At 37.4% G+C, this 25,025-nt stretch overlaps 1 protein-coding gene across 8 annotated transcripts in view; it reads right to left on the reverse strand.

Annotated features, from left to right (window-relative positions):
• The window catches only part of CHM (CHM Rab escort protein), a 166,312-nt gene that overhangs the window by 107,390 nt on the left and 33,897 nt on the right, over positions 1-25,025 (reverse strand). For 6 of the 8 annotated variants that reach the window (XR_004960572.1, XM_036270815.1, XM_036270813.1 and 3 more), the window contains exons 3-4: positions 10,622-10,694; positions 6,722-6,846 (exon numbers count right to left, since the gene is read on the reverse strand). Coding sequence is in view for 7 of the 8 variants with exons in the window: in XM_036270815.1 (XP_036126708.1) it covers positions 6,722-6,846; positions 10,622-10,694 (198 nt within the window). In the remaining variant the exon portion in view is untranslated. Of the gene's footprint in view, positions 1-6,721; positions 6,847-10,621; positions 10,695-11,782; positions 11,897-17,007; positions 17,027-25,025 lie in introns of those variants that run through there. The other 2 variants (XM_036270818.1, XM_036270817.1) reach the window with 2 other exon arrangements.

The raw sequence follows: 25,025 nt of genomic DNA on the forward strand, positions 1-25,025 counted from the left end.
AGCATTAGTGTACAATTATAAAGTCCTCAGGAAGTGATAATAACTCCCTTTATAAAAAAATGCTCATTAAGTGAGCCTAAGGGTAAGTAGAAAACACAATTAACTTCTGGTGTATGGCTATGGAGAGAAACACATGACCCTCAACAGAAAATATTCTAAAAATAAAAAGCCAATGGAAAGAAGACATAAAACAGTTTTTCTTTGCAGAAGACATGACTGTCTACATGAAAATCTCAAGGAACCTACAAAAGAAATCCCAGAAATAATGTCAGTACAGCAAGATTTCAGGATTTAAGATCAATACTTAAAAAGCAATTGTGTTTCTAGGTACCAATTATGAACACGTGAAAACCAAAATAAAAATGGCAATACCCCGTCACAATTGCAATTGCTCCAAATGAAATTAAATACTTAGGTTTACAATTTTTTTCAATGAATAACACATGTACAGGATTGTTATACTAAAAACTATACAATTCTGTACAAAGAATCAAAAATGACTTCCATAAATGAAGAGACATATATTGTTGATGAAACTGAAGAAAATAATAAAAATGTCAATTCTCTCCAAGCTTATCTACAGCTTTAATGCAATTCCTATTAAAATTCCAGCAATATTTTAAAGACAGGCAAGCTGGTTAAAACACTTATATGGAAAGACAAAATTTCTTGAATAGTTAAAACCATTTTGAAAAAGAAGAATAAATTTGGAGGAATCATTCTATCTGACAGTAAGTCCTACTATATAGCTGCAGTAATCAAGACAATGTGGTACTGATGTGGGAAAAGTCATACAGATGATCCTGACTTAAGACAGTTCGACTTTGATTTTTTAACTTTATGAAGATGTGAAAGCAGTATGCATTCAACAGAAACTATATTTTGAATTTTGAATGTTGATCTTTTCCCAGGCTAGCACTATGCAGGACAATACTCTCTCACGATGCGGGGCAGTGGTGTCAAGCCACAGCTCCCAATCAGTCAAGAGATCACAAGGGTAAACAACCAATACTCTACAGTATACTGTGTCGCCAGAAATTTTTGGATATTATGTTCTGAGCATATTTAAGGTAGGCTAGTCTAGGCTATGATGTTCAATAGGAAAGGTGTATTAAATGCATTTTCAACTTACAATATTTCCAACTTACGATGGGTTTATCAGTACATAACTCCATCATAACCTGAGCATCACCTGTACAGATGAACAGAGGAGAATAGAATCCAGAAATAAACCCATCCAGGTACAGCCAGTGATTTTTAACTTTTTTCTTTATTGGTTTTTAGAGAGAGAGGAAAGGAGAGGGAGAGATAGAAACATTGATGAGAAATAACATCAATTGGCCACCTCCTGCATGCCCCGCACTGGGAATCGGGCCCACAACCTGGGCATGTGCCCTGACCAGGAATTGAACCAGCGACCTCTTGGTACATAGGTCGACACTCAACCACTGAGCCACACCGGCTGGGCCAGCCAACTGACTTTTGACAAAGATACAAAAGTAATTCAGTGGAGGAAAAATAGCCTTTTCAATGAGTGGCACTGAAGCAATTGGATGTCCTTAGGATAAAATAATAAACATTTCCTTGGCTGGGTAGCTCAGTTGGTTGGTACATTGTCCCATACACCAAAAGGTTGTGGGTTCAATTCCCAGTCAGGGTGCATACCTAGACTGTAGGTTCGATCCCTCGTCAGCACGGGAATGGGAAGCAACCGACAGATGCTTCTTTGATATCACTGCTTCTCTCTCTCTTTCTCTCTCTGTGTCCCTCCCCCCCTTCCTCTCTCTCTAAAACCAATAAAACTTATCCTTGGATGAGGAGTAAAATAAAGAGCAAACATTAACCTAAACGTCACATCATATACAAAAATTAATTTAAAGTGGAACGTGTACTTAAAATGGAAATATAAAACAATAAAATGATTTTGAAAAAAAATAGGAAAAAATTTTTGTATCTGCAGCTAGGCATAAAGTTCTCAGATTTGATACCAAAAGCATAATCCACAAAAGAAAAGCTGATACACTGAACCACATCAAAATTTTAAATAGTTGCTCTGCAAAATACTATGTTTATAAAAGATCAAAAACAAGCTACAGACTAGGGTAAAATATCTGCAACCAATATCTAACACAGGACACATATTTAGAATACAAAAAGAACTCTCAAAATACCACAGGGAAAGTATCAATCCAATTAAAAAATAAGCAAAAGATATCAACAGGCATTTCACCCATATGGACGGCAAATAAGCACATGAAAAGATGTTCAAAATCAATCGTTAGAAAAATGCAAATTAAAGTACAATGAGATATCACTACACACCTATGAAAATGGCTAAAATAAAAATGTGACAACACCAAGTACTGGTGAAGGTGTGAAGAAACTGAATCACTCATACATTTCTGGTGGAAATGTAAAATGGTATAGAACCTCTGCAAAATAGTTTTGTACTTTATCTTAATACTAAACATGCAATTACCATATGACCCAGCAACAGTACACTTGGACACTGATCCCAGAGAAACAAAAAGTTATATTTCCACACAATCCTGTGAGTAAATGTGCATGGCAGCTTTATTTATAACAGATAAAATTGGAGAGCACCTAGATGTTCTTCAATTGGTAAATGATTAAACAAACTGGTACATCCATACCATGGAATACTACTCAATGATAAAAAGGAACAAATTATTGATGCATTCAACAACATGTATGAATTTCCAGGTAAATATGCTCAGTGAAAAATGCCAATAGCAAAAGATTACTGGATAGTTCCATTTACATTCTCAAAAAGACAAAATTATAAAGCTGGAAAACAGATTAGTGGTTGCCAGGAGTTAAGGATTGGGGAGAGCATAGGATGAGGCATGGCTATAAAATGGCAACAGGAGGTATCTTTGTGGTGATGGAACTGTTCTGTTCTGTAAATTGACTGTGGTGATAGATACATGAAGCAATATATATAATAAAATCATATAGAACCACACACACATACCCTATGTCCACAAAACATAACATAAACATCAATAACACATGTAAAAAACAATTGTATCAACAACAAAAGCCAGGAACCTGTACCATATTTTTCATTATTTTCAAAAGGGGATTCACAAAGATTCTGTGATGCAGTCCACAAGAATGTCAAGGATCTACAACACAATTATAACTTTACTTAGTCAAGGAGAAAATGAGGACATTTTCTAGTAAAGCAAAGATAATCTCTTGAAATGTTAAAAATTGTATTCATTTTTTTTGGTGGCAATATATGTATTTTGAGAATGAACCATATGTACAAATAAGTTCGACTGTTCCAAATTGCCTGCAGAAAATTGGTTTAAAAACCTCCTTAAGTCAGTTGAATAATTAACTTGACTGTCTTTTTACCTATTTGGTATTTTTTCTTTATTTTAATTTTATTAATTATTTTTGTTACAGATGTTTCTCCTTCCCCCTCCCCCTAGACACCCTCCTCCCAATCCACCCCCACCCCCAGGATTGTTGTCTGTGTTCACTGGTTACACATACGTGCATGTAAATTCTTTGGTTTATCTCATCCCTCCCCCCGTCCCTCTCCTCTGAGGTCTGTCAGTCTGAACCATATTCCTTTCTATGTCTCTGGGTCTATGTTGTTTATCAGTTTATTTTGTTCATTATATTCCACAAATAAGAGAGATCATATAGTATTTGTCTTTCTCTGATTGGCTAATTTCGCTTAGCATAATATTCTCCAGGTCCTTCCATGTCGTCTCAATCTTTCAATTCATTTTTAATACTCATCTTTCTAAAATGTATTTAAAATTCCCCTACATTTGCAAGTGAAGGATAGAGAACATAATTTAACTTTTACCTAAAGAAAATGCAATATAATTATCACCATCCTCCTCTGACCTAAATAAAACTCAATATAATTATCACCACCCTTAATTCGCACCTAAAATAGCAGCATGTTAAAGCCTAGTGGGACCTTTGGGATCAACCAGTCCACACCCTTTACGTTCTGCTAATGGTAAAACAGGCCCAGAGAGGAGGCAGCTGTCGCTCAGTATCACAGAGCAAGTTGAATGGTAAAGACAGGACTATAACCTGGGTCTCGGTGTGAGTCTCAGTATGCTTGCCTCTAAGCAGATGTCCCTTTCCTATTTGCTGCTTTCAACTACTACGTTAGGAAAAAAAAAAAGCACACACAGAAAATAAGGTTGTCAGAACTATGTATTAAACAAGGCTTTTGATTTAAATCCATGGGTCCTGGGTAATGACCTCTCATATAAAGTAAATCTCTGTGAGAGCCATTCCGCCCTAGCCCCGTTCACATAATCGGAGAGGTTAAGGATGCCACAGTCTGGCTGGGGCTAAGTGAGGCATTTTTATTCGTGTGTACCCATGTCTGTAGCCCTAGTTATAGACAAGTGGATTCTCTGTACATTCCTCCACTGGATGCTCTCAGGGCTCTTCCTGTTTAGTATGACATTAATAAATAACCAGTTATCCTTCCTAAGTGAATGTAGACACACAGAACATTATCCCAGTTCACCTTTTGCTCCATGCTCTTACGGGCAATGCAAGGCACACAGAGCAGAGTTCTACTTCTCTGATTTAAAACATACCTTCTACCACCAATCTTTCACTTGATCACTTTCAGAAGTTCCAAAAATGAAACTGAACAAATCAGAAATTGACAAGGAGATCATTTCCTCTGCACTCACAATGTGTTCAGTTCAGCCCTGGCCTGTTTTGCTCAGTGGTTAGAGCGTTGGCCTGCGGTTCAGACACCTGGATTCGGTTCCCGCTAAGGGCACGTACCTCGGTTGCAGTTTCTCCCCGGCCCCGGCTGGGGTTGTGTGGGTGGCAGCCAGTCAATGTGTCTCTCTCACATCGATGTTTCTCTCTCTCTCTCTCTCCCTCCCTTTCTCCCTCTCGCTCTATCTGAAGATGAATGCAAAAAACATCCTTGCCCTGGCCAGTTTGGCTCAGCGGTTGGAGCATCGGCCTGCGGACCAGAGAAACCCAGGACACATACCTCGGTTGTGGTTCATTCCTGGCCCCATTTGGGGTCATGCAGGTGGCAACCAGTCGATGTGTCTCTCTCACATCAGTGTTTCTCTCTGTTTCTCTCCCCTCCCCACTGTCTGAAGGTAAATGTAAAAATATCCTCAGGTGAGGATTAAATAAATAAATAAAACATGTCAGTTCAGTCATTAGAAACTATCAACCCTAATTGTCATAAAGAGTAGGGAGAAATCAAAGGCCCTAAAATACCAAAAATACCCTCTCAAAGAGCCACAGTGTGACAGTTACTATATTCTAGACAAGTAGTATTCATGGACACACGAGAAAGCTACCAAATATTTATTCCTGGTTTCACTAAAGCATGTGTCTTTTCAGTTGAGATCACCTTCTGTTATAAATCTGTCCACACTGGCTCTAGACAATGCCAAAGAGGTATACCTTTCCATACAAAATGCCATTTAGCATTACATAAATTATAATCTATATCTGGCATTGGAGCCCTGGCCAGTTTGGCTCAGCGGTTAGAGCGTCGGCCTGCGGTCCGAAGAGACCCGGGTTCGGTTCCCGCTAAGGGCATGTACCTCGGTTGCAGTTTGTCCCCGGCCCTGGTTGGTCGTGCGGGTGGCAGCCACTCGATGTGTCCCTTTCACGTCGATGTTTCTCTCTCTCTCTCCCACTCTATCTGTACAAAAAATGGAAAAATATCCTCGGATGAGGATAAAAAATAAAAATAAAAATATATCTGGCATTGGAAAGGCTGTCTTTTTTTGCAGAAAATCGGAAAAAATTAACTGTGTATTTATGGGAGAAAATGCTAGTTACCTGAAAGATATGAACACAGATGAAGAAATAAACAGCAAGGTCCCAAAGTTTGCAGGATGACCACATATATTCTGAAGAGTCTGCAGTGTCTTGGATTTTAATTTTTAATAACTATTAAAGTATCTGACGGTCTGATATTCTAAACTCAACTCTGTTAACTACTTAAATGAACTACATGATTGCTACTTTTCAGCCTATCAATGCTGTCATTTGAAGACATCAACTTTTTCAAACGTTTAAAACAATGAATTCTCTCAGTCAGATTCACTTAAAATATTCATATTCCCCACTGTCCTCTCCTGATTTACAGTATGTCCCCAAATGTTATGACCACTCAATTTGATTTCTTAAATTCAAAATCAAAATTCCCCATTATGCTATACTAATTACTGTCTACGAAGAGCGGTGTGTAGTTTCCATTTTGCTCCATTGAATATTATCTAAAAAGAAGTAGAAGAACACTGGACTACAATTTAAAACCTGTGGGTTTTAATCTTAGGCTTCACTACTGTCTAACCTGGGTGTGGCCTTGACATTTCCCAAATAATGTGGCATTCAGCAAATTAATCGTTTTTAGTTCTAGTGAGGAGTCTGTAAAAAAAATAGTCACTAATATAATCTGCCTTATCCTAGCACCTAGTTTAAGAATGAAATAAGATAATGAATTTAGAAGAGCTTGGTAAGTTACAGGTCATTAATGTAAGATCTTATCCCAATTATCTAAATAGAGAAAACTGAAAGTTACGTTTTTAAAAAGGCAAACCAGCAGATCTATTAGACGTGTAGCAACCAATGCAACATAAATCCTTCCTGTGGGCTTCTTTGGAAGAAGTGTGAGTAAAAAGTGACCCTTCTTACTTCTTAGTTTATCCTAAATAAATAATTTCCATACCTGGCATAACAAAACACTTCCACATGTTGAATGGTTTTGTCCATCTTGCTAAGAGCGATGGCTTCTTCATCTTCAAGGATCTGTTCTTGCCAGGCTGGGCTTTCATCCACAATGCCACTACTTTCCTAAACAAAGTACAAACGAGAAATTTTAATTAATTGAGAAATCTGAACCTCTACTTTTTGGAGAAAATGTGTACCTTTACAATTTCATGCTTTGCCTTTCATCCCATCAAAACTCCAAGATGAATATCACTTCAGAGTCACTGAAGCGACTCCAGCAGCATAGTGTGCCAACTTCAAAGGAAGGAAAGGAAAACTGTATAAAATCTATCCTATCAGAAGCTAGGTCTGGTTTGCAGATTTCTATCAGGATATTTGATATTTTGATGCAGTCATTTGGGCAGGACTCTCTTACGTTGCTAAAAACTAGGACAACTAATGCTCCATCAGCTGAGAATCAAGCCTATCTGTTCTATTTGTTCTTGTGAATCAAGTTTTTACATTTTGTTGTCAAAACAGCAAGTTCAAAATTACTTCATTCTACTTACTCTTAGATTGCTGAAGGTTGATCACTAGCCATGTCAAATTCTGAATACATGTAAAAGTGTTTTGGAAAAGTCCTCAGCCTAACACAACTAACGACTTTGTAATCAACAATAACAATCAACCCTTGATGTTTTATATTCAGAAGGACAATAAAAATAAGAAAGTATAAAAAAGTATGTAAACTATCAGTAAGGATTAAAAGTTATCCTTTGAATTGTCCAATAATTCCTACTTATATTTTATGGAGAAAAGTGTGATACAGTAATATTTGAAAACAGAGAATTTTTGAAGATGTCAAGATTTTTTTGTTGATCCTCACCTGAGGTTATTTTTTCCACTGATTTTTTTAGAGAGTTGAAGAGGGGGAAAGGGGAGACAGGGGGAGGGAGGGAGAGAGAAAAACAAAAGAGAGAGAAACACTGATGTGAGAGACACATAGATTGGTTGCTTCCTGCACAGGCTGGGGATCGAACCCACAACCCAGGTATGTGCCCTTGACTGGGAATTGAACCTGTGACCCTTCAGTGCATGGGCCAATGCTCTAACCACTGAACAACACCAGTGGGCCAGGGCTCAAGGATAGTTTTAATCTATTCAAATTTTTAATCTATTTGACACCCATCTTTTAGAGAGAAAAGTTTAAAAATATATTATATATACCCAGAGAACCTATAGTGAAATATAACTACAATATCCTGGTTATATGTAAATTCACCTCAGAAAATTTCTAAACTTACAGATTGGATAAAGTAGGACAATAGTTATTTTTTAAAGTTTAATTGTCTTACATTATGTTGGTTACCACAGGGAAGGGGGTGAGGGGTAGCAAAGGGTAAAGGGGGCCAAATATATGGTGATGAAAGATGATTTGACCCTGGGTGGTGGGCACACAATCCAGTCAGTGTACAGATGATGGATCATAGAGATGTACACTTGAAACCTATATGATCTTATTAACCAGTGTCACCCCAATAAATTTAATTTAAAAAGTCTCATTGTCTTGGATTTAATATTCAAACTGAAGAAATGCAGAGGCAGACAGCTCTTCTAATAAAAAGAACTGTAGCCCAGTGACAGACAGAAGGGGTTAAAGGATACAGTGACTGAGTCAAGATGCTAAAGTAAGTGAAGTGTTCAAATAAAATAAATGTCCACAAAAACATTTTTATTTTAATAAATCTAACCCATTACCAAAATTTACTGTGTTTAAATCCCTTCACTCGCTAAAACTTTTTTGTTCAGACAACTGGGGAATTTTGTTGTTGTTCTGAGAATCTAGATTACATTTTCTCATGGAGATACCAAACATGCCTCAGTATCAGGGACCCTCACGTAATACTCCCCAAGGATTAGGTACAAAAGAGGGTTTCTGATACGCATAAATATATGAATATTTAAGGCATATAGATAAAACATTTTAAAGTCTACTTATAACATCGACCTGCTTGATTTATACGCAGTTTGAATCACATGAAATGCTACTTCACAAATATTACTTCTTTCTCCACACTCTCATTTCTATGCAACAATATTATTGGAACTGAGCCTTCACTGCATCTTCAAGATCAATGTCTTTATCATCGCTGGAAGCACTTTTTGAGTCATGTATACCGTAAAATTAATGAGTACAACTAGAATGCTTAGTATAGTAAGTGCTTAATATGTCTTAGCTATAGTATTTTAGCTAACTGAATACAATTTTCTAGAGTATATAGCATTCTCCTTTCTGAACTCCCTAAATTCTTTTGAGATATAGTAGTTCCTGATTCCATCATTACATGATACAATGCTCTCAGTAGGAATTTCATTCCAAGCCACATATATCATTTATCTATATTTAAAAAGTTTTTAAATATACCCATCTCATAGAAATTGGTAAACTCCCTATGTTTATAGCAGCACTATTTACAATAGCTAAGAACTGGAAACAGCCCAAGTGTCCATCAGTAGATGAGTGGATAAAAAAGCTGTGGTACATTTACACAATGGAGTACTATGCAGCTGTAAGAAAGATCTATTATCATTTGAGATGACATGGAGGGACCTGGAGAGTAATATGCTAAGTGAAATAAGCCAGTCAGACAAAGACAAGTATCACATGATCTCGCTTATATGTGGAATCTAATAAACAAAATAAATTGATGAATAAAATAGAACCAGAAACATGGAAGCAGGGAACAGACTGACAAGTCTCAGTGCAAAAGCGGGTAGCGGGGACAGTAAGAGAGTAACCAAAGAACTTATATGCATAAACAATGGACACAGACAATAATACAGTGAAGACCTGGGGTGGGGCAGGAACCAAGTGGAGGTGGGTCAATGGGGGAAAATAAAGTGGAGAGAAAATCTGTAATATTCCCAACAATAAAGATTTTAAAAAACTGGTAAACTCCATAACATAACCAACCCCCACCCCATTTACTATGCTTTAAATAGCTATAAAAATTTTCTTTACAATGATATAGAACAGTCAGAGTAGTGAGACCTTACCCTTGAGGGAAAAATTACTAATTTCTGTTAATTTTTTTTTCCTTGCTTTTTAGTTTTACTGATTTTGTCAGGTGACTTCTATAAGTATGCAAAACCACAGATGACTGAGATCATTCCAAATGAATGTACCTTCCCCATATAGTGCTTGTATTCAAAATATACTAAGTGAAAGAACAACTAGTATAGGTGAGATTTTATAAAAACAGAAATATTTTTTTCTGAAAGACTATTTTGGGGGGAAAATTTGCCTTATATTTGGACATAGAGAATAATTACAAAATGGTATCAAGTTTATATGATTTATTCTTCAGTCAGCATACCTATTTATATTTAAAAAGTGATATCTATAGCTCGGCTAGTGTGACTGACTCAGTGGTTGAGCATCAACCATGCATCAAGAGGTCAGGGCACATGCCCAGGTTGTGGGCCCAATCCCCAGGGGGGGCTTGCAGGAGGTGGCCAATTGATGTTCTCTCTCATCGATGTTTCTATCTTTCCTTCTCCCCTCCTCTCTGTCTAAAATCAAGAAAAAAAAAAAGTTTTTAAATAAGTGATATCTATATTTTGAAGGCATTGTAAAAATATATGCATGTATGCATGAACAGTGGACATGGACAACAATCTGGGGAAGGGGCAGGGAGGGAAGGGGGAGGGGGGAATCAGTGGGGGAAAAAAGGAGAAACATCTGTAACAAAAATTAATCAATAAAAAAAAATATTAGCTGAAATGGTGACTGCACAATTTTTGTTAAATAAATTAAAATGAAGTATTAATCCTATATTACAGATGAAGCCAAGGGTTTTCTTTAATTATGTGACGCATATAAAACTTAGTAGATTAAAAAATTAGATAAGAACTTTACCTGGTATTCCTTTATCCAGGACAACAGTCCTGAAAAGCTGAAACTGGCCCAGTTTCCTCCATAGTAGCTTCTTCTGTAATAATAAAAAATAACAGTAAAGAAAAAAGTATATAAATCTAGTCACCAAGCTTCATCAACAAACCATCCCCATCCCTTCAACTCATTCCATTTTCAATATTGCTACCTCAGAGCCCAAAAGCATGCATAGTTGGGGTGTTGAGATTAGAAGAAATACTAGGTTGAAATAAATAGAAGTGGGCCTCTTGGATCCCAAAGGCAACTTTTCATTGTCTAAAGAGTTAAAAATCTCTTTGGCCTCCTTAGAGATCTCTCCACTGATCATGTGATTAACAGCTTGATATGGGCACTGATATTGACAGGTCCATGTCAATAAACATGAAAAAATCTGATTCCTGGGTTAAAATGTCTGGGAAGGAAATCTGGTAGATCTCCAAGAAAGCCACTGAAAAAACTGATAAGTTTTCCATAACCAGTTCAACATCTACTGCTGCCACCGCTGCCACCACCACCACCACCAAACCCATCTCCCACACACACAAAAAGTGTGTGTATATGTGTGTATCCACACACAAAACACACACAGTCATAAGTAGCTACTGTAAATCTAGTGGTAGGCCCTGTGCTATTCTTAGACTTCAGGACCAAAAATAAAAGTAGATCTCAGGACACAGTTTTTCCACATCAAAATTTGTGGCAAATATAACAATAGTAATATTCACACTTATAACTGATTGAACTATTATTCTTCATTCCACAGTCCTGTGAAGATTACTCTGTTTTAGAGAATCCGGAGGTCTCCTAACTAGGATCAGAACCTTCTAGACACTGAACTTCTGATTAACTTCCTTAACTAGGAGATTTTTGGCAACCAGATGTCTCTAATTCTGCACTACATATTTGGCTTCCCAATCCTTGCAAAATGCTTCATGTTTATTGATTCTTTGTATAATGTTCCCCAAAGTACACTCAATCACAGCCATAACAGGATCCACTCTGGATCTGGGGTGGGTAAGATTCTTGGTTTTGTTTTATTTTGATTTTTGCTTCTCTCTTTCTCTAATAAAATAAAAAATCTATAAAATCTCTTTTAAACATTAAACAAAACTAAAACCTTTAATATGGTATCCAAAATTACTCAACCATAGTGCTACTGAATATCCTCTCAAATTTCAGATACACTTCTCCTCAATCAACTGTTGACATGGACCTGAAGAATCACCGTATGACCCAGCAGCTCCCCTTCTGGGTAGCTACCTGAAAAATTTGAAAACATTTATTTGCAAAGACATATACACCTGTGTTCATTGCAGCATTATTCATGGTGGCCAAGACATGTAAACAACCGATGCGTCCTTCAATAAATGATTGGATAAAGAAAATGTGGCACATATATGCAATGCAATACTACCGCCATTTGCGACCTTGAGACTATCACACTAAGCGAAATAAGTCAGACGGAAAAAGTTAAGAACCATACGATTTCACTCATTTCTGGGATATAAAACTGAAAGGAACAAATGAACAAACAAGAAAAATAAACAAAAACTCATAGATATAAACAACAGTATGGTGATTACCTGAGGGAAGGAGAGTAGGAGGGTAATAAAGGGTAAAGAGAGTTAAATATATAGTGAGGGAAGATTTGACTTTGGGTAGTGGGCAGATCATGTATCCTAGAAATGTACACTTAAAACCTATAACAATCTTTTTAAAATCACTAGAATATTAGACATAAACAAGAAAATAAAATAAAAGCTGACTATTCTTCAGGTCCATGTCAATAAAAGCATGTCCTCGGGTGAGGATTTAAAAAAAAAAAGCTGAAGGAATTTACCACCAGAAGACCTCCACTTCAGGAAATACTCAAAGGGGTTATTCTACCTGAAACAAAGAACAAAAGGTGACCAAACTACAACTGAGATCACCAACAAACTCAGTGTAAATAGGAATAATTTCTGACAACAAAAATATAAAAGGGGAGGGAGTAAAGGTCTGAATTTGCAAAGGAAGATGGAGATCAGATGCATTCAAAAGGAAAATGAGTACTGTTTATCTGAAACTTTTAACTACACGCAAAAAAAAAAAAACAAAAACAAAAACAAAAAAAAACCTCAAATCTGAGACACATTAACTTAAAAAAACTAAACAGCCCTGGCCAGTTTGGCTCAGTGGTAGAGCGTTGGCCCATGGACCAGAGAGTCCCGGGTTCGGTTCCCACTAAGGGCACGTACCTTAGTTACAGTTTGTCCCCAGCCCTGGTTGGGGTTGTGTGGGTGGCAGCTACTCCATGTTTCCCTCTCACATTGATGTTTCTCTCTCTCTCTCTCTTCCCCCCTTCCTCCTGCTCTATCTGAAGATAAATGCAAAAATATCCTCAAGTGAGGATAAAAAAAAAATGAAATAAATAATAATAAAAAAGACTAAACAGAAAAAAGTACGGCATACCACCAAACAAAAAGAACAGGCAAAAGCACAAAGGAAAAGAAACAATGAAGGCACAGAGCTACCAGAGAACAAAAACTAAAATGGCTACAGGAAATCCTCAGACATCGATAATTACCCTAAATGTAAAAGAACTGAACTCACCAATAAAAAGGCACAGAATAGTACACTGGATCAAAAAATAAAACCTTCAGGAGACACATCTAAGCTACATGGACAAATACAGACTCAAAATGAAAGGGTAAAAAATGCTTCTCCTAGCAAATAGAATAGTCAGCTTTTAGGCTCAAGTATGTTACCAACAACCACTGCTTTGCTCTAAATAGTATTAAAGAAATGCTTATATTAAACACCTGTGAAAGTAGGTCTATAAATATAGATCACTACTTTACTTATACTCTGATAGTTCTCTCCGGGATAATGCAAATTCATACACTGTCCAAAATCCCTAGTGGACTTTGAAATTTAGATATAAGCCCTGGCCAGTTTGGCTCAGCGGTTAGAGCGTCGGCCTGCGGTCCGAAGAGACCCGGGTTCGGTTCCCGCTAAGGGCACGTACTTCAGTTGCAGTTTGTCCCCGGCCCTGGTTGGTCGTGCGGGTGGCAGCCACTCGATGTGTCCCTTTCACATCGATGTTTCTCTCTCTCTCTCTCTCTTCCTCTCTCTCCCTCCCACTCTATCTGTACAAAAAATGGAAAAATATCCTCAGGTGAGGATAAAAAAAAAAAAAAGAAATTTAGATATAATGTCAGCGACTCTAACAATTCCAGATGGCCACCCTTTGCCAACACGATGGACTGAGGAAGCCTGGAAGCTGTGATCCTTTCGATCAGAACAGTGGAAGGAGAAGGTGGGCAATAGCCAGTCATATAGAGAAGAGAGGGGAAGAAAAAGAGAGGGATGTTAGAATTACTAGTCTTCCCATGTATACCCTCTTCTCCCGTGCCTGAGAATAATACACTCCTGCCATCATTCCCATCCTCTAAAATAAATGAGACTCAACAAAACTAAAAAATATTATTTGTGTTGGAAAATAAAAAATAAAAAAAAAAACCTGAAACTACTGACTTTATATATTCTGTTGAGATGCTTAGATTTCTGTTAGAGACCATAAGGTCATAAGTAAGAAGCGCTGACATTTGGGTAAAAGCTTAATGATCTAAGTAAAATTTTTTAATGGATACACCAATTGATAAGTAATAAATATACATCCAAAATGTGACACTGAGAGTAGACAAAGGTTTCTCAGGCAGGACACAAAAAGGAATAAAAACTGCTGATAAATGAGAATCAAAATGAAAAACTTCTCCGCAAAAATATATTAAAAAAGGTGAATAGGCTAGGCACAAACTAGGAGAAAATATTCATAAAACACAGGTGACAAAGGACTGGTTTCCAGGATACATAAAAAACTCTTTCAACTTAATAAAAGGACAACTAATAAGATCTTAAAATGGGCAAAAGATTTGAACATGTTTCACAAAGGAAGAGAGATGTGATTAATGAGCACATGAACAGGGGCTCAACATCTTTAGTTATCAGGTAAGTACACATTAAAATAAGCAATAAAAATGAGCACAATGAGATGCTGCTACACATCCAAAAGAACAGTTCCATTTAAAAAGACTGATAATACCAGGTGTTGGTGTGAATGGCCAGAACATTCAAACATTTTGGTGAGAATGTAAAATGATGCACATTGAAAAAATGTCTGGCAGCCCGGCCGGTGTGGCTCAGTGGTTGAGCGACAATCCATGCACCAAGAGGTCGCAGATTCGATTCTCAGTCAGGGCACATGCCCAGGTTGTGGGCCTAGGGGCATGCAGGAGGCGGCCAATCGATGTTCTCTCTTGTTGATATTTCTATCTCTCCCTCTCCTTTCCCCTCTCTCTCTAATATCAATAAAGAAAAAAAAATCTTTTAATGAAAAAATGTGGCAGTTTTTTTACAAAACTAAACATATACCTAACCTGTGGCCCAGTAATTCCATTCCTAAGTATTTACGCACAAGAAAAGCATAGCAGTTTTACTCACTAATCGCTCCAAACTGGCAACAATTCAAGTATTCATCAATAGGAGAAGGGATAAAAAAGCTGTGGTATATCCACAGGATGGACACTATTTACTAATGAAAGGAAATATTACTGATGCATGCAACAACATAGATGGGTCTCAAAAACATTATCCTAAGTGAAAAAATCTTTTACCCAAAGAATACATTCTGCAAGACTCTGTTCAGATAAAGTTCTAGAACAAGTTATATTAATTAATACATGATAAAAATATCCCAAGAGTAGCTGCCTTTGTAGATGGAAAATAAGGGCAGGACTTGACTTTAAAGAGGCATGAGGGAACTTTCAGCAACTGCAGTGTTCTTTCCCTTGATAAAGTTCTTAATTACACAAGTGTATGCATTAGTCAAAACATATTACACAGTACACTTAAGATCTGTACATTTTACTGCATGTAATTTTATTTTGAAAACAGAACCATAAATAAATTCTGACCTCTAGTTAATGATATGTTCCAGACTGAGAGTACTGGATGTGTACAACTTACTTTGAAATGCATAAAACAATGGATGGATAGAAAAAAGAATACATGATAGTTATGTAATAAGGCAAATACCGCAAAATGTTACTGGTAGAATCTAGGTGGTCACAGTACACTTTTTTTTTCCAACTTTTTTGAATGTCTGACAATTATCATAATAAAATGTTAGAAAAACAAAATTAATCTAACGAGTTTTCAAACACTGACCATGATGTACCAATTTCTAAGGTATTTTCTGCTAATATCAAAAGCCTAAGCAACTCTAAGAAGGACCATCTTGCTGTTTCTTTCCATTACTAAATGACCTGAGGTCAGTTCATGGTCAAAATCTACTTTCTCCCCTATACTTGGTCAGATGGTCTTTGACAGAGCTAATTGGTTCTAGTATTTTTCCATGCAGCTCCCATTTTCAACTTTTCCTGTTGATGTGCTCGTAACATCAGCATCTGGTGATCTCATCCAATTATGTACGTAAAAGGTGAAACATGGTTTTCATTACTGTGGTCTTTCTGACAAAAGACGGTAACATAATTATTAATAAACTCACTATAAAACCAACACAGACTTCATTTTGGTATTTATATGGTTCTGAATACATGGCTTATAATATCCCCTAAAGAGAAAGCCAAAGACTTTATGTATCAGAATCAATATGACAAAAAAGAAACCATTATAACATTCTAATATGCTCTCCGTAGCATTATTGCAATATAAATAGTAAAAAAATTAAAGACCGCCAAATATTTCCTTACATTTTTATCTTTAAAGATATAACTCCAGAACGCTGACATTCAAATTCAATTTATAAAATACTATTTCCACTATCTTTAAAACTGCTTCTGTAGGGAGTAACAACGCTAAGTTACTGATTTTGTTTCCAAAATCCCATAGATACAATTTATTTTAAGGATAAAGTGAGAACTTCCTGACAGAAAAAAAAAAAAAAAGGAGAAAAAAAGGGGATGCAACATTTTCTGCCAATTTTGTGTCAAAACTGCCTCGGTACATCAAATAAAGGAAGTAGTAGTTTAGGATGAAGAATGACATTTAACTCTATTGCCAGGAATACTATTTGATATGATGAAAAAAAGTCTTCTGTAAAACTAGAATCTCTTTGTGGAACTAGAAACTGAGTATTCACAGTATTTAAACAGCAAACCATACAAATAGTGTCTAAAGCCCTCTGAGTTTCATGATGGGAAAGTGACCTAAAATTTTCAGCTAAAACAGTAAAAATCAAAGTGGACATTTTTATTTTCCAAGATAGAAAAGCCCAATGAACACTGAGGTGTAACTCCATTGTGTGAAGTATTGTCCTTAAAACTATAGAAAACATGCTTTCAATCTTTCCAAAGTGTCACAAAGCTTACTTGGAGCCCTGGCTGGTGTGGTCCAGTGGTTAGAATGTCAGCCCCTGCACGGAAGGGTCTCAGGTTTGATTCCCGGTCAAGGGCACATACCTGGGTTGCAGGTTTGATCCCCTGTCAGGGTTCCTGTGGGAGACAACTGATCAATGCCTCTCTCTCATCCACATTTCTCTCTCTTTCTCCCTCTCCTTCCCTCCCTCCCTTCCATTCTCTCTCTAAAAATATCAAGTGGGGATCAACAAAATAAATAAATAAAAATGAAACTATTAAAGAAAAAAAAAAGCTTATTCAGAGTACCACCTAAATTTTTCCAGACACAGAAAGGAAGTGAGTTATATAACTGTCTCCATTAATACTAACCAATAAAACAACAGAAAAAAAAAAAAGTATTAAAACAGTAACGAGATTTCTCATCCTTTACATAGTGATTAGTGTTAAAGCAACACCACTTTGCTTAACATCTACTAACAGAAAAGAAATACATTACAGGTGGACACAAAGTTGAACTGTATGAGAAGGCTGAACATTAAACCCGTTAATTAAATCTGTTACTTAAATCCTGACAATCTTCTTTTGCATTGTGCATCTTAATTACAATTCAGTACTTAATATTCAGCAACAGCCATGGCTACATGATGCTAAGCTACATCCTGTACTGGGAAATGGCTTCTGTAAGCACGTACAAGAACACTGACAAAAGGCAGAGCTACTGACATTCAGGCACGTTCATCTGGGAATCATTTTTAATTATTATGAAACCCAGGAGTTGAAAATGTTTTCAAGCAGGTAGCTGATGGGGTCCAAGTGTGCTCAGTGGAAAAGGGAAGAAGCAACAAAGCTCAACCTCCAGAACCCCCCATTCTCTATTCACTGCTCCTACAATTTTCCTAGTGGAGTTGTTATACCACCTTCCACTGACAGCATTTTTCATTTTCAAAACTGTTTGTACTATTTTCACATGGGTTCTTTCACGACAAAGGGAGAATGGCAGAACTGTCATGGAAACTCAGTCCTCTTAAACCTTAATCTTACTGCAACATAAGCAACCCCAAACTTCTAGGCTGGCTAGCATCAGTTAGTCTACATGATACTGTAATGGTAGCTTTGGTTCAATGAGGCCAAACAGATACTGCATAGCACCTGGACCTGATTACCAAACTCATCTTTTTCCCAAAGACATCCCATCAGTAGCATGGACTGTTAATAAGGGTTCCAAGAAAAAAAGAAAGAAAGAAAGAAAAAGTACAATGACAAAACAAATTTTGAAAATGCTAGGTTTAAAAAGTTAAGCCACCATCCAAAAAATGGTTTATAGTAGAGCTTCTCAGCACTCTTAAATATATTAATGTCTGTTCTCTCCAAGAGGGAACAAATTCAGTTGAACAATAAGAATTTTTTTTTAAAAAAGCATTTGGAGGGATTAGACTTCAACAGAATATATTTTGAGAAATGCTGGCTTAATTCATGTTACAAAGAAAAGAGAAAAACAGGATATTATGTACGTTGAGCTTGTCATTTTCCATTCATTATCTCACTTAATCTTCACAAGAATCCTGAGATTGATGCTATAATTATCCTCCTTTTAAAACTAGAAAAACACTAAAACCATCCATGAAGTTGAGTATCATGTTTAACTCACTCAGCTAGGAAATGGCAAAGCCTGGATTTAAACTCAGGGCATATCAGGCCTCAAAAGCCTACGCTCTAACCACTACATAACACTGTCTCCTCCAATCTCGAAGATTAGAATATTTAAACTTATAAACATAAGAATATGATGCAAATCCTGGAATCTGACTTACATGAAAGGCAATGGAATAAAGTTTTAATTTTTGTTTTGCTTCAGCAATTCACCTAGATAATGAAAATGGAATAATAATTTCATGACAACATCTACCCTAATGATAGAGCTGAAGGGACTCATCCCTTCTGGGACCAAAAATACAACTAATTTTCTTGCATATCTCATATTTAATGTGCACAAATATCTGCCTGCATGTGACAGTAGAAAAGTAACAGTGCAGCATGTCTACTAATACTGATTTGCCAGCTACTATTGAGTACGATACAGTATGCATATTAAAAGAGTCGCTATTCTATTTAAATCTGGTTGGAATGCTACAAAGAATCATGACACATCTCTATCATCCAGGTGGACAAATAAAAGAACAGGCTGGGGGATACATTGGACTTACTCTCTCCACAAATTCTCATTTATTGAAAGCTCCACATACCTGACACACAAGAAAGCCCAGCTGCCTCCGCCATCCCCTCATTTAAGAGCAAGAAGGGAGGGCCTCCTTGGTTGACTGTGCAGATGCAAGTCTAAGGTTACAGAGGAAGACCAGGCCCTTACTTGGTTTTAAAAACGTCCCATGTGACTACAGGAAGTTGCTTCGGCAGTCAGATCAGCCTGCCAGAATGAAATACCAGGGTGTGTTCCCAGTTGTTGGGGCTGGAGAAAGACCGTCTTGTTAAGAGTTATTAGTCATTCAACACTAGTCCACGCATTCAAATCCATTTTTAAACAACCCAGCCTGGTAATGTACAAAGGCTGCCCTCAATTCTTGTTTTCCTCTGTGATCTCATTTATTCCTACTAACTCAATTATCACTTCCCCGCTGATGACTCACAAATTGGTTATCTCCAATCTGGGCCTCTCTGGTGAGGTCCTCATAGCTATTTCTGGGCTGAAAATACATATCGTGAGCCAACAACTTATTTGACATATACCTTTAATAAATATCTCACATTAATTTTAATCTCTACATGTCCAAGAGACTAATTTATTACATGAACCTCAGTGCCAACTTGGTTTTCCTCTTGGTTTCCCTATTTCAATAAATACCAACACCATTCTTAAAGATTCCTATGCTAAAATGCTTGAACTCACTCATCATTCCTTCCTCACGTGTCAATTCCAGATAATTTCTTAAATCCATTCTATCTTTGCCATCCCTGCCACTGCTGCCTCTTACCACTTTTATTCATTCGCCTCCTCAAAGATTTCCCTGCCTCTAGTCCCTTCCCTTTCCGACCTAACCTTCACATTACTGCCTCTGTGATCAGGTCCTGGCAGATGACATTGTACCACCCTCTGACTTAAAGATGTTTAATGGTTCACTAATGCCTCTAGAGTAGAGTCCAAAATCCTTAGCATCACAAGACCCTCCAAAACTCAGTTCCAACTCCACTCTCCAGCCTTATCTCTGGACATCACCCTTTTCTGCAATGCAGCAGCCAGAACCACACACTCAATATTGCCTCAGTGAGCCCAATGCCTGCACTTCTCTCTGCTTTCATTCATGTTACTCCCCTATGCCCAAAATGCTATTCCACCATAAAACTAATGATGGAACCCATCAAACCAGTCAGAACTATTCAAATCCAACATCCTCGTCACCGTGAGGCCTTCAGCTCTCCAATATATAATCAGAACTGATTTCTGCTTCCACAGCTCTACAGATACTTCTGTAAGAGCTCTGTCATGCTGCCTTGTAAGCGCACTGCAGGAATGTTTCCTCTGACTTAAGGGCAAGGACAGTAGTTGGGTCATTTCGGAACGCTTAATGCATGGTAATAATTAGTAACTAAGATAATTAATGCATTGCTCTTCATCAAGGCTTTGAGATTAAATGGACCTGGGTGCAAATCCCCCAGCTGTGCCTCTTACTAGTTGCATGATCTCAGCCAATAACCTTACGGAGGTTACTCTTTAAAGCTTCAGTAACTTTATCTGTGAAATAAGAATCAAAGCACTCACCCTGGCCGGTCTGGCTCAGCAGTTAGAGCTTCGGCCAGCGGACCAGAGAGTCCCAGGTTCGGTTCCCGCTAGGGGCATGTACCTTGGTTGCAGTTTGTTCCCAGCCCCGGTTGGGGTTGTGTGGGTGGCAGCCACTCGATGTGTCTCTCTCACATCGATGTTTCTCACTGTCTCTTCACCCCTCTCTCCCTCCTGTTCTATCTGAAGACAAATGCAAAAAAAAATGTCCTTGGGTGAGGATTTAAAACAACAACAACAAAAAAGTTCAGTTACTTTATCTGTGAAATAAGAATTGAAGCACTCAAAGCAGTGCCCAGCACATTTCAAGTTCTCCTTCTCCTCCTCTTAGCAAAGTATGGACACAGAAGAACATGCCCAAGGTGTCTCCAGTTCTTTCACTGGCAAGTACCAAAGTCCAGGGCGAGCCAGGCACAGCTAGGTTCACTGACACCCCTTCTCCCCTATCCTCTACTTCAGAGTAGTGACAGGTCCTAAAATTTAACCCTTCCCTTGTCATGGAAAGGCAAACCAAACTCCATTTTCACTAACAGAAAGAAAAAAAAGAAAAAGAAAATGTGAGTCACAGGGAAAAGCTTTAATGCAGTAGATCACTCTGCTTCCAGCTGCACAGCTGAGTGATATTCTTCAAACCCCCAAGGAGCTGGTAGGGACCGTTGCCAGTTCAAAGTAAAAACAAAAAAGACAAACAAAACAAGGGGTAAGAAAAATTTTAAAAAATCCAAGAGAAAAAAGATTTCTCTTCATTTCCTTTTCAAAAGAGAATGAATGATAAAGAAATTGCTCCAGGGGAGGAGGGTAGAGCAAGAGAGAGGTGGTGGAAAAAACGCATCCGTACATTCAATTATCTTTGCATGTAGTTCTCTATGTTGTGGGGAAGCTATTCTAATTCAAACACACTGAATAAAACAAGTCAAAATTGGTAATATCTAGAGAAAAGCTGATGTATCACGATTTCTGCAAAGAGCTGTCTCAATCAATCTGGCCTCAGCTCTATGGGAAAAAAAAAACCTCCTTATGCAAGAATTGTCATTTGTAAATGAAGCTCCTGTCATCCGGATTGCAGTGACCTAAAGATAAAATGACATTTCTGTTTCAAAACCATAAAAATGTGCAAATCGCTTCCAAGGATTTTTCCCACACTGTGCTCCAAAATAAAGGCTAAGCATACTCCAGATAATTTCAAAGTAAAAGCCTTTTAGTGAAGCTGTGACATTTTGTCAGGGTTGCTCACAGCACTTCAACTTTTTACACATGTTCCACTGGGCCAGCACAGTGATGCTTCAAGGGAGGTTGTACACTAGACCCACTTGACAGTTAAAGAAAACAATGTAAGTCACATGACTAATCAGTGACAGAGTAACAACTAGAAGCAGGTTTCTGACCACCAAGCCCAGTATCTGTGTGTTTGTTTTCTAATCTCTTATCGAAAGAGCACAGGCTTTGCAGTCCGATGGACCTGAGTTTAAAATCCTGACTCTGCCCCTTAACAGACATGTGACATTGGGCAAGTTAGTTCCATTCTCTGAGTTTGTTTCCTTACTTGCAAAAGGAGGGGAATTATCTTTTAGATAACTAATAAGAAGTAAATAACTTAACACAGTCAAACCTCGGTTCCTGAACGTCTCCCATCTCCAACAATTCGGTTCTGGACCAGATTGTTCTCGGAAAAGATGTCCATGTCCTTGAACAAGCTTCTGTTTTTGACCTGACAACCCTTTCTTGCTGCTACATCAGCATGACAAAAAGCGTGTCTCACGCCACAAACAAAGGAGAGAGCGTGCCAGTATGAGGCAGGTTACAGCTAAAATCTCAGGAAATTGTGCTGTGAGTATTTTCGTGTGTTTTTTTGCTTTTGTTGCTGGCAAAATGGACAATTAGCACAATTTTAAAACAGAAAGAGGCCATCAAGAGTGCTAATGTTCCAATAATAAAAAAAAACATTAAAAAAAAAAAAAAGAGTGCTAATGTTGCTAAGGGTATGAAAGAGACAATGATCACAGGCAATTAAAGAGGTAGAAAAACTGTTGTTGATTTGGAAAAGCGGTTAGCTGTGACAGCAAGTGAGGATGCCCCATACTGACCCCCTGAAAGACATCCCTGGAACAGTGCTGAAAGTGATTCCTTTAAGGACAGTAGGGGGTGGGTCGATAAATTTAAGAAAAGAAGTGTTTGTTAATTGATTAAGCAGTACATGAGTCATGTACTGGATATAAACAAAGGTTAAAACAGGAATCACTGGGGGTCTGAAACGAATTAATTCAATTTACATGATTTCTAATGGGAAAAAGTAGTTCGGTTTTTGAACAAATCGCTTCTCAAACAGCCTTCCAGAATGAATTAAGTTCAAAAACCCAGGTTCCACAGTATTTGTAAAGTACCTAATAGAGTACTGAGCAAATACTCAGTAAACAGTAGCTATTATTAATATATCACGTAGTATTTAATAGCATAGAACGTCTTGAATACTAGAATAGGTTAAACAAATAAAAATTACTTTCACTCATAAATTAGTGCCACAGACATCATGAAATCTGTCTTTAACATGGGGAATACAGAAAGGAGAAAATGAGGAAACACTTGATTCTTTGATACTTCATATATATTTTTCTCACCCTTATCTAAATAATAGAAGATAAAAAATTTAAAAAATTATTCTAAGTGAGGTTATACTTTATTTCGCTATCCCTTTATGATAGTTTAAATCTAAAACTTTTCAAACACATCTTTGAGCTACCTTAGTTGCGTATATGCTAGTCTTCTGGAATAAGAGAAAGAGCCATGTTATTTTATTTTCGCCTTAAAGAAAACATAAACAGACCGCAATTTCCACAAGCTAAAAGCTACTAAAAATAACTTCACAGTAGTAGTAGCTGTTGAATCAATACTCCTTTCTTTTTTCAGAAGCCAATAATCAAAGAACATCTACACAGAACGTTTTTGTCCTTTCATTAGAGAAACAAGGCATCCGACCTAAATTTTTCACTCAACTCTATATATGTAGAGTTAATTTCCAGGGCAGAAAAATATCATAAAATTGATTTGACAGACTACTATAGCTGCAATTACTGAGACGACTCAATGATAGAGCTTTATTAAACCACAACATGTTTGAGTGTAGTAAGAAATCAAGTAACCTTTTCTATGAAAGAAAAATGATGCTAGTTCTTAAAGATCTTCATAGCTTCACATCCATGTTATTGCTACCATTCCCATTCATGCTACCCTCCTGCCCCCAAATCTAAATTCTGCTCCCCCTCACCCTCTTGTAGCACTATTCTTTTTTTCTTGCACAAGCACAACTGATCATATAAAATGTAAGTATGTTTAATGCCTACAATCCCGTAGTAGGGTCCAAGGTCGTTATAAGGGCAAGAGTCATGGTGTTTTGTTGTTCACCTCTTGATACTCAGGGACTAGCAAAGCCCATAATCTCATCTGGGTTTTTACAAGTGGTTTCTAATGATAATGCAAGTATTTCTTGTGATATGACAATAATTCTTGACAAATTTTAGTGTCTCCCACCTCAGAGCCAAAACATAATGATGAATAACAAAGAGAAAAAGGGGAATATCAAAATAATGTCAAGTCAGTGGTGGAGAAACAGTGAGCCCAGAAACCACCCTTTGAAAATGATGGTCAGTCACAGCTCCAAAACTCTTAAGGAATCTAATCAGATAAAATTTCCTAGTACAATCCTATGATCGAATTTTGTTTTGATCAACTGTTTATTTGTTAAAAAAACAAAAAAATAGGTTTTTAATTGAATTTATTGGGGTGGCACGGGTTAATAAAATTATACAGGTTACAAGTGTACAATTCTATAAAACATCATCTGCATAATGCATTGTGTGCACACCACCCAAAGTCAAATCTCCTGCCAATGTTTGTTGACCATTAGTAGCACAACATAATAATATTCTTAAATGTCAAAAGGGCCCACTGGTATGTCTCAGTGGATTAAGTGTCATCCCATGGACTGAGAAGTCCTGGTTTGATTCCTCAGGGCACATGCCCAGGTTGTGGGCTCGATCCCCAGTAGGAGGCGAGCCGGAAGCAGCTGATGTTTCTCACTCACATCAATGTTTCTCTCTCTCTCTCTCTCTAAAAATTTAATAAATACATATTTAAATGTGAAAAGGGTGAGCAAGCACATAGAGGTGATGAGGAGACAGTATAATGGCATAGTTTCATCACATCAATTCATTTTATCCTTTCACTCATGCATTCATTCTTCTCT

Source organism: Molossus molossus, unplaced genomic scaffold (genome assembly GCF_014108415.1).
Source record: "Molossus molossus isolate mMolMol1 unplaced genomic scaffold, mMolMol1.p scaffold_m16_p_2, whole genome shotgun sequence".
NCBI classification, from domain to species: domain Eukaryota; kingdom Metazoa; phylum Chordata; class Mammalia; order Chiroptera; family Molossidae; genus Molossus; species Molossus molossus.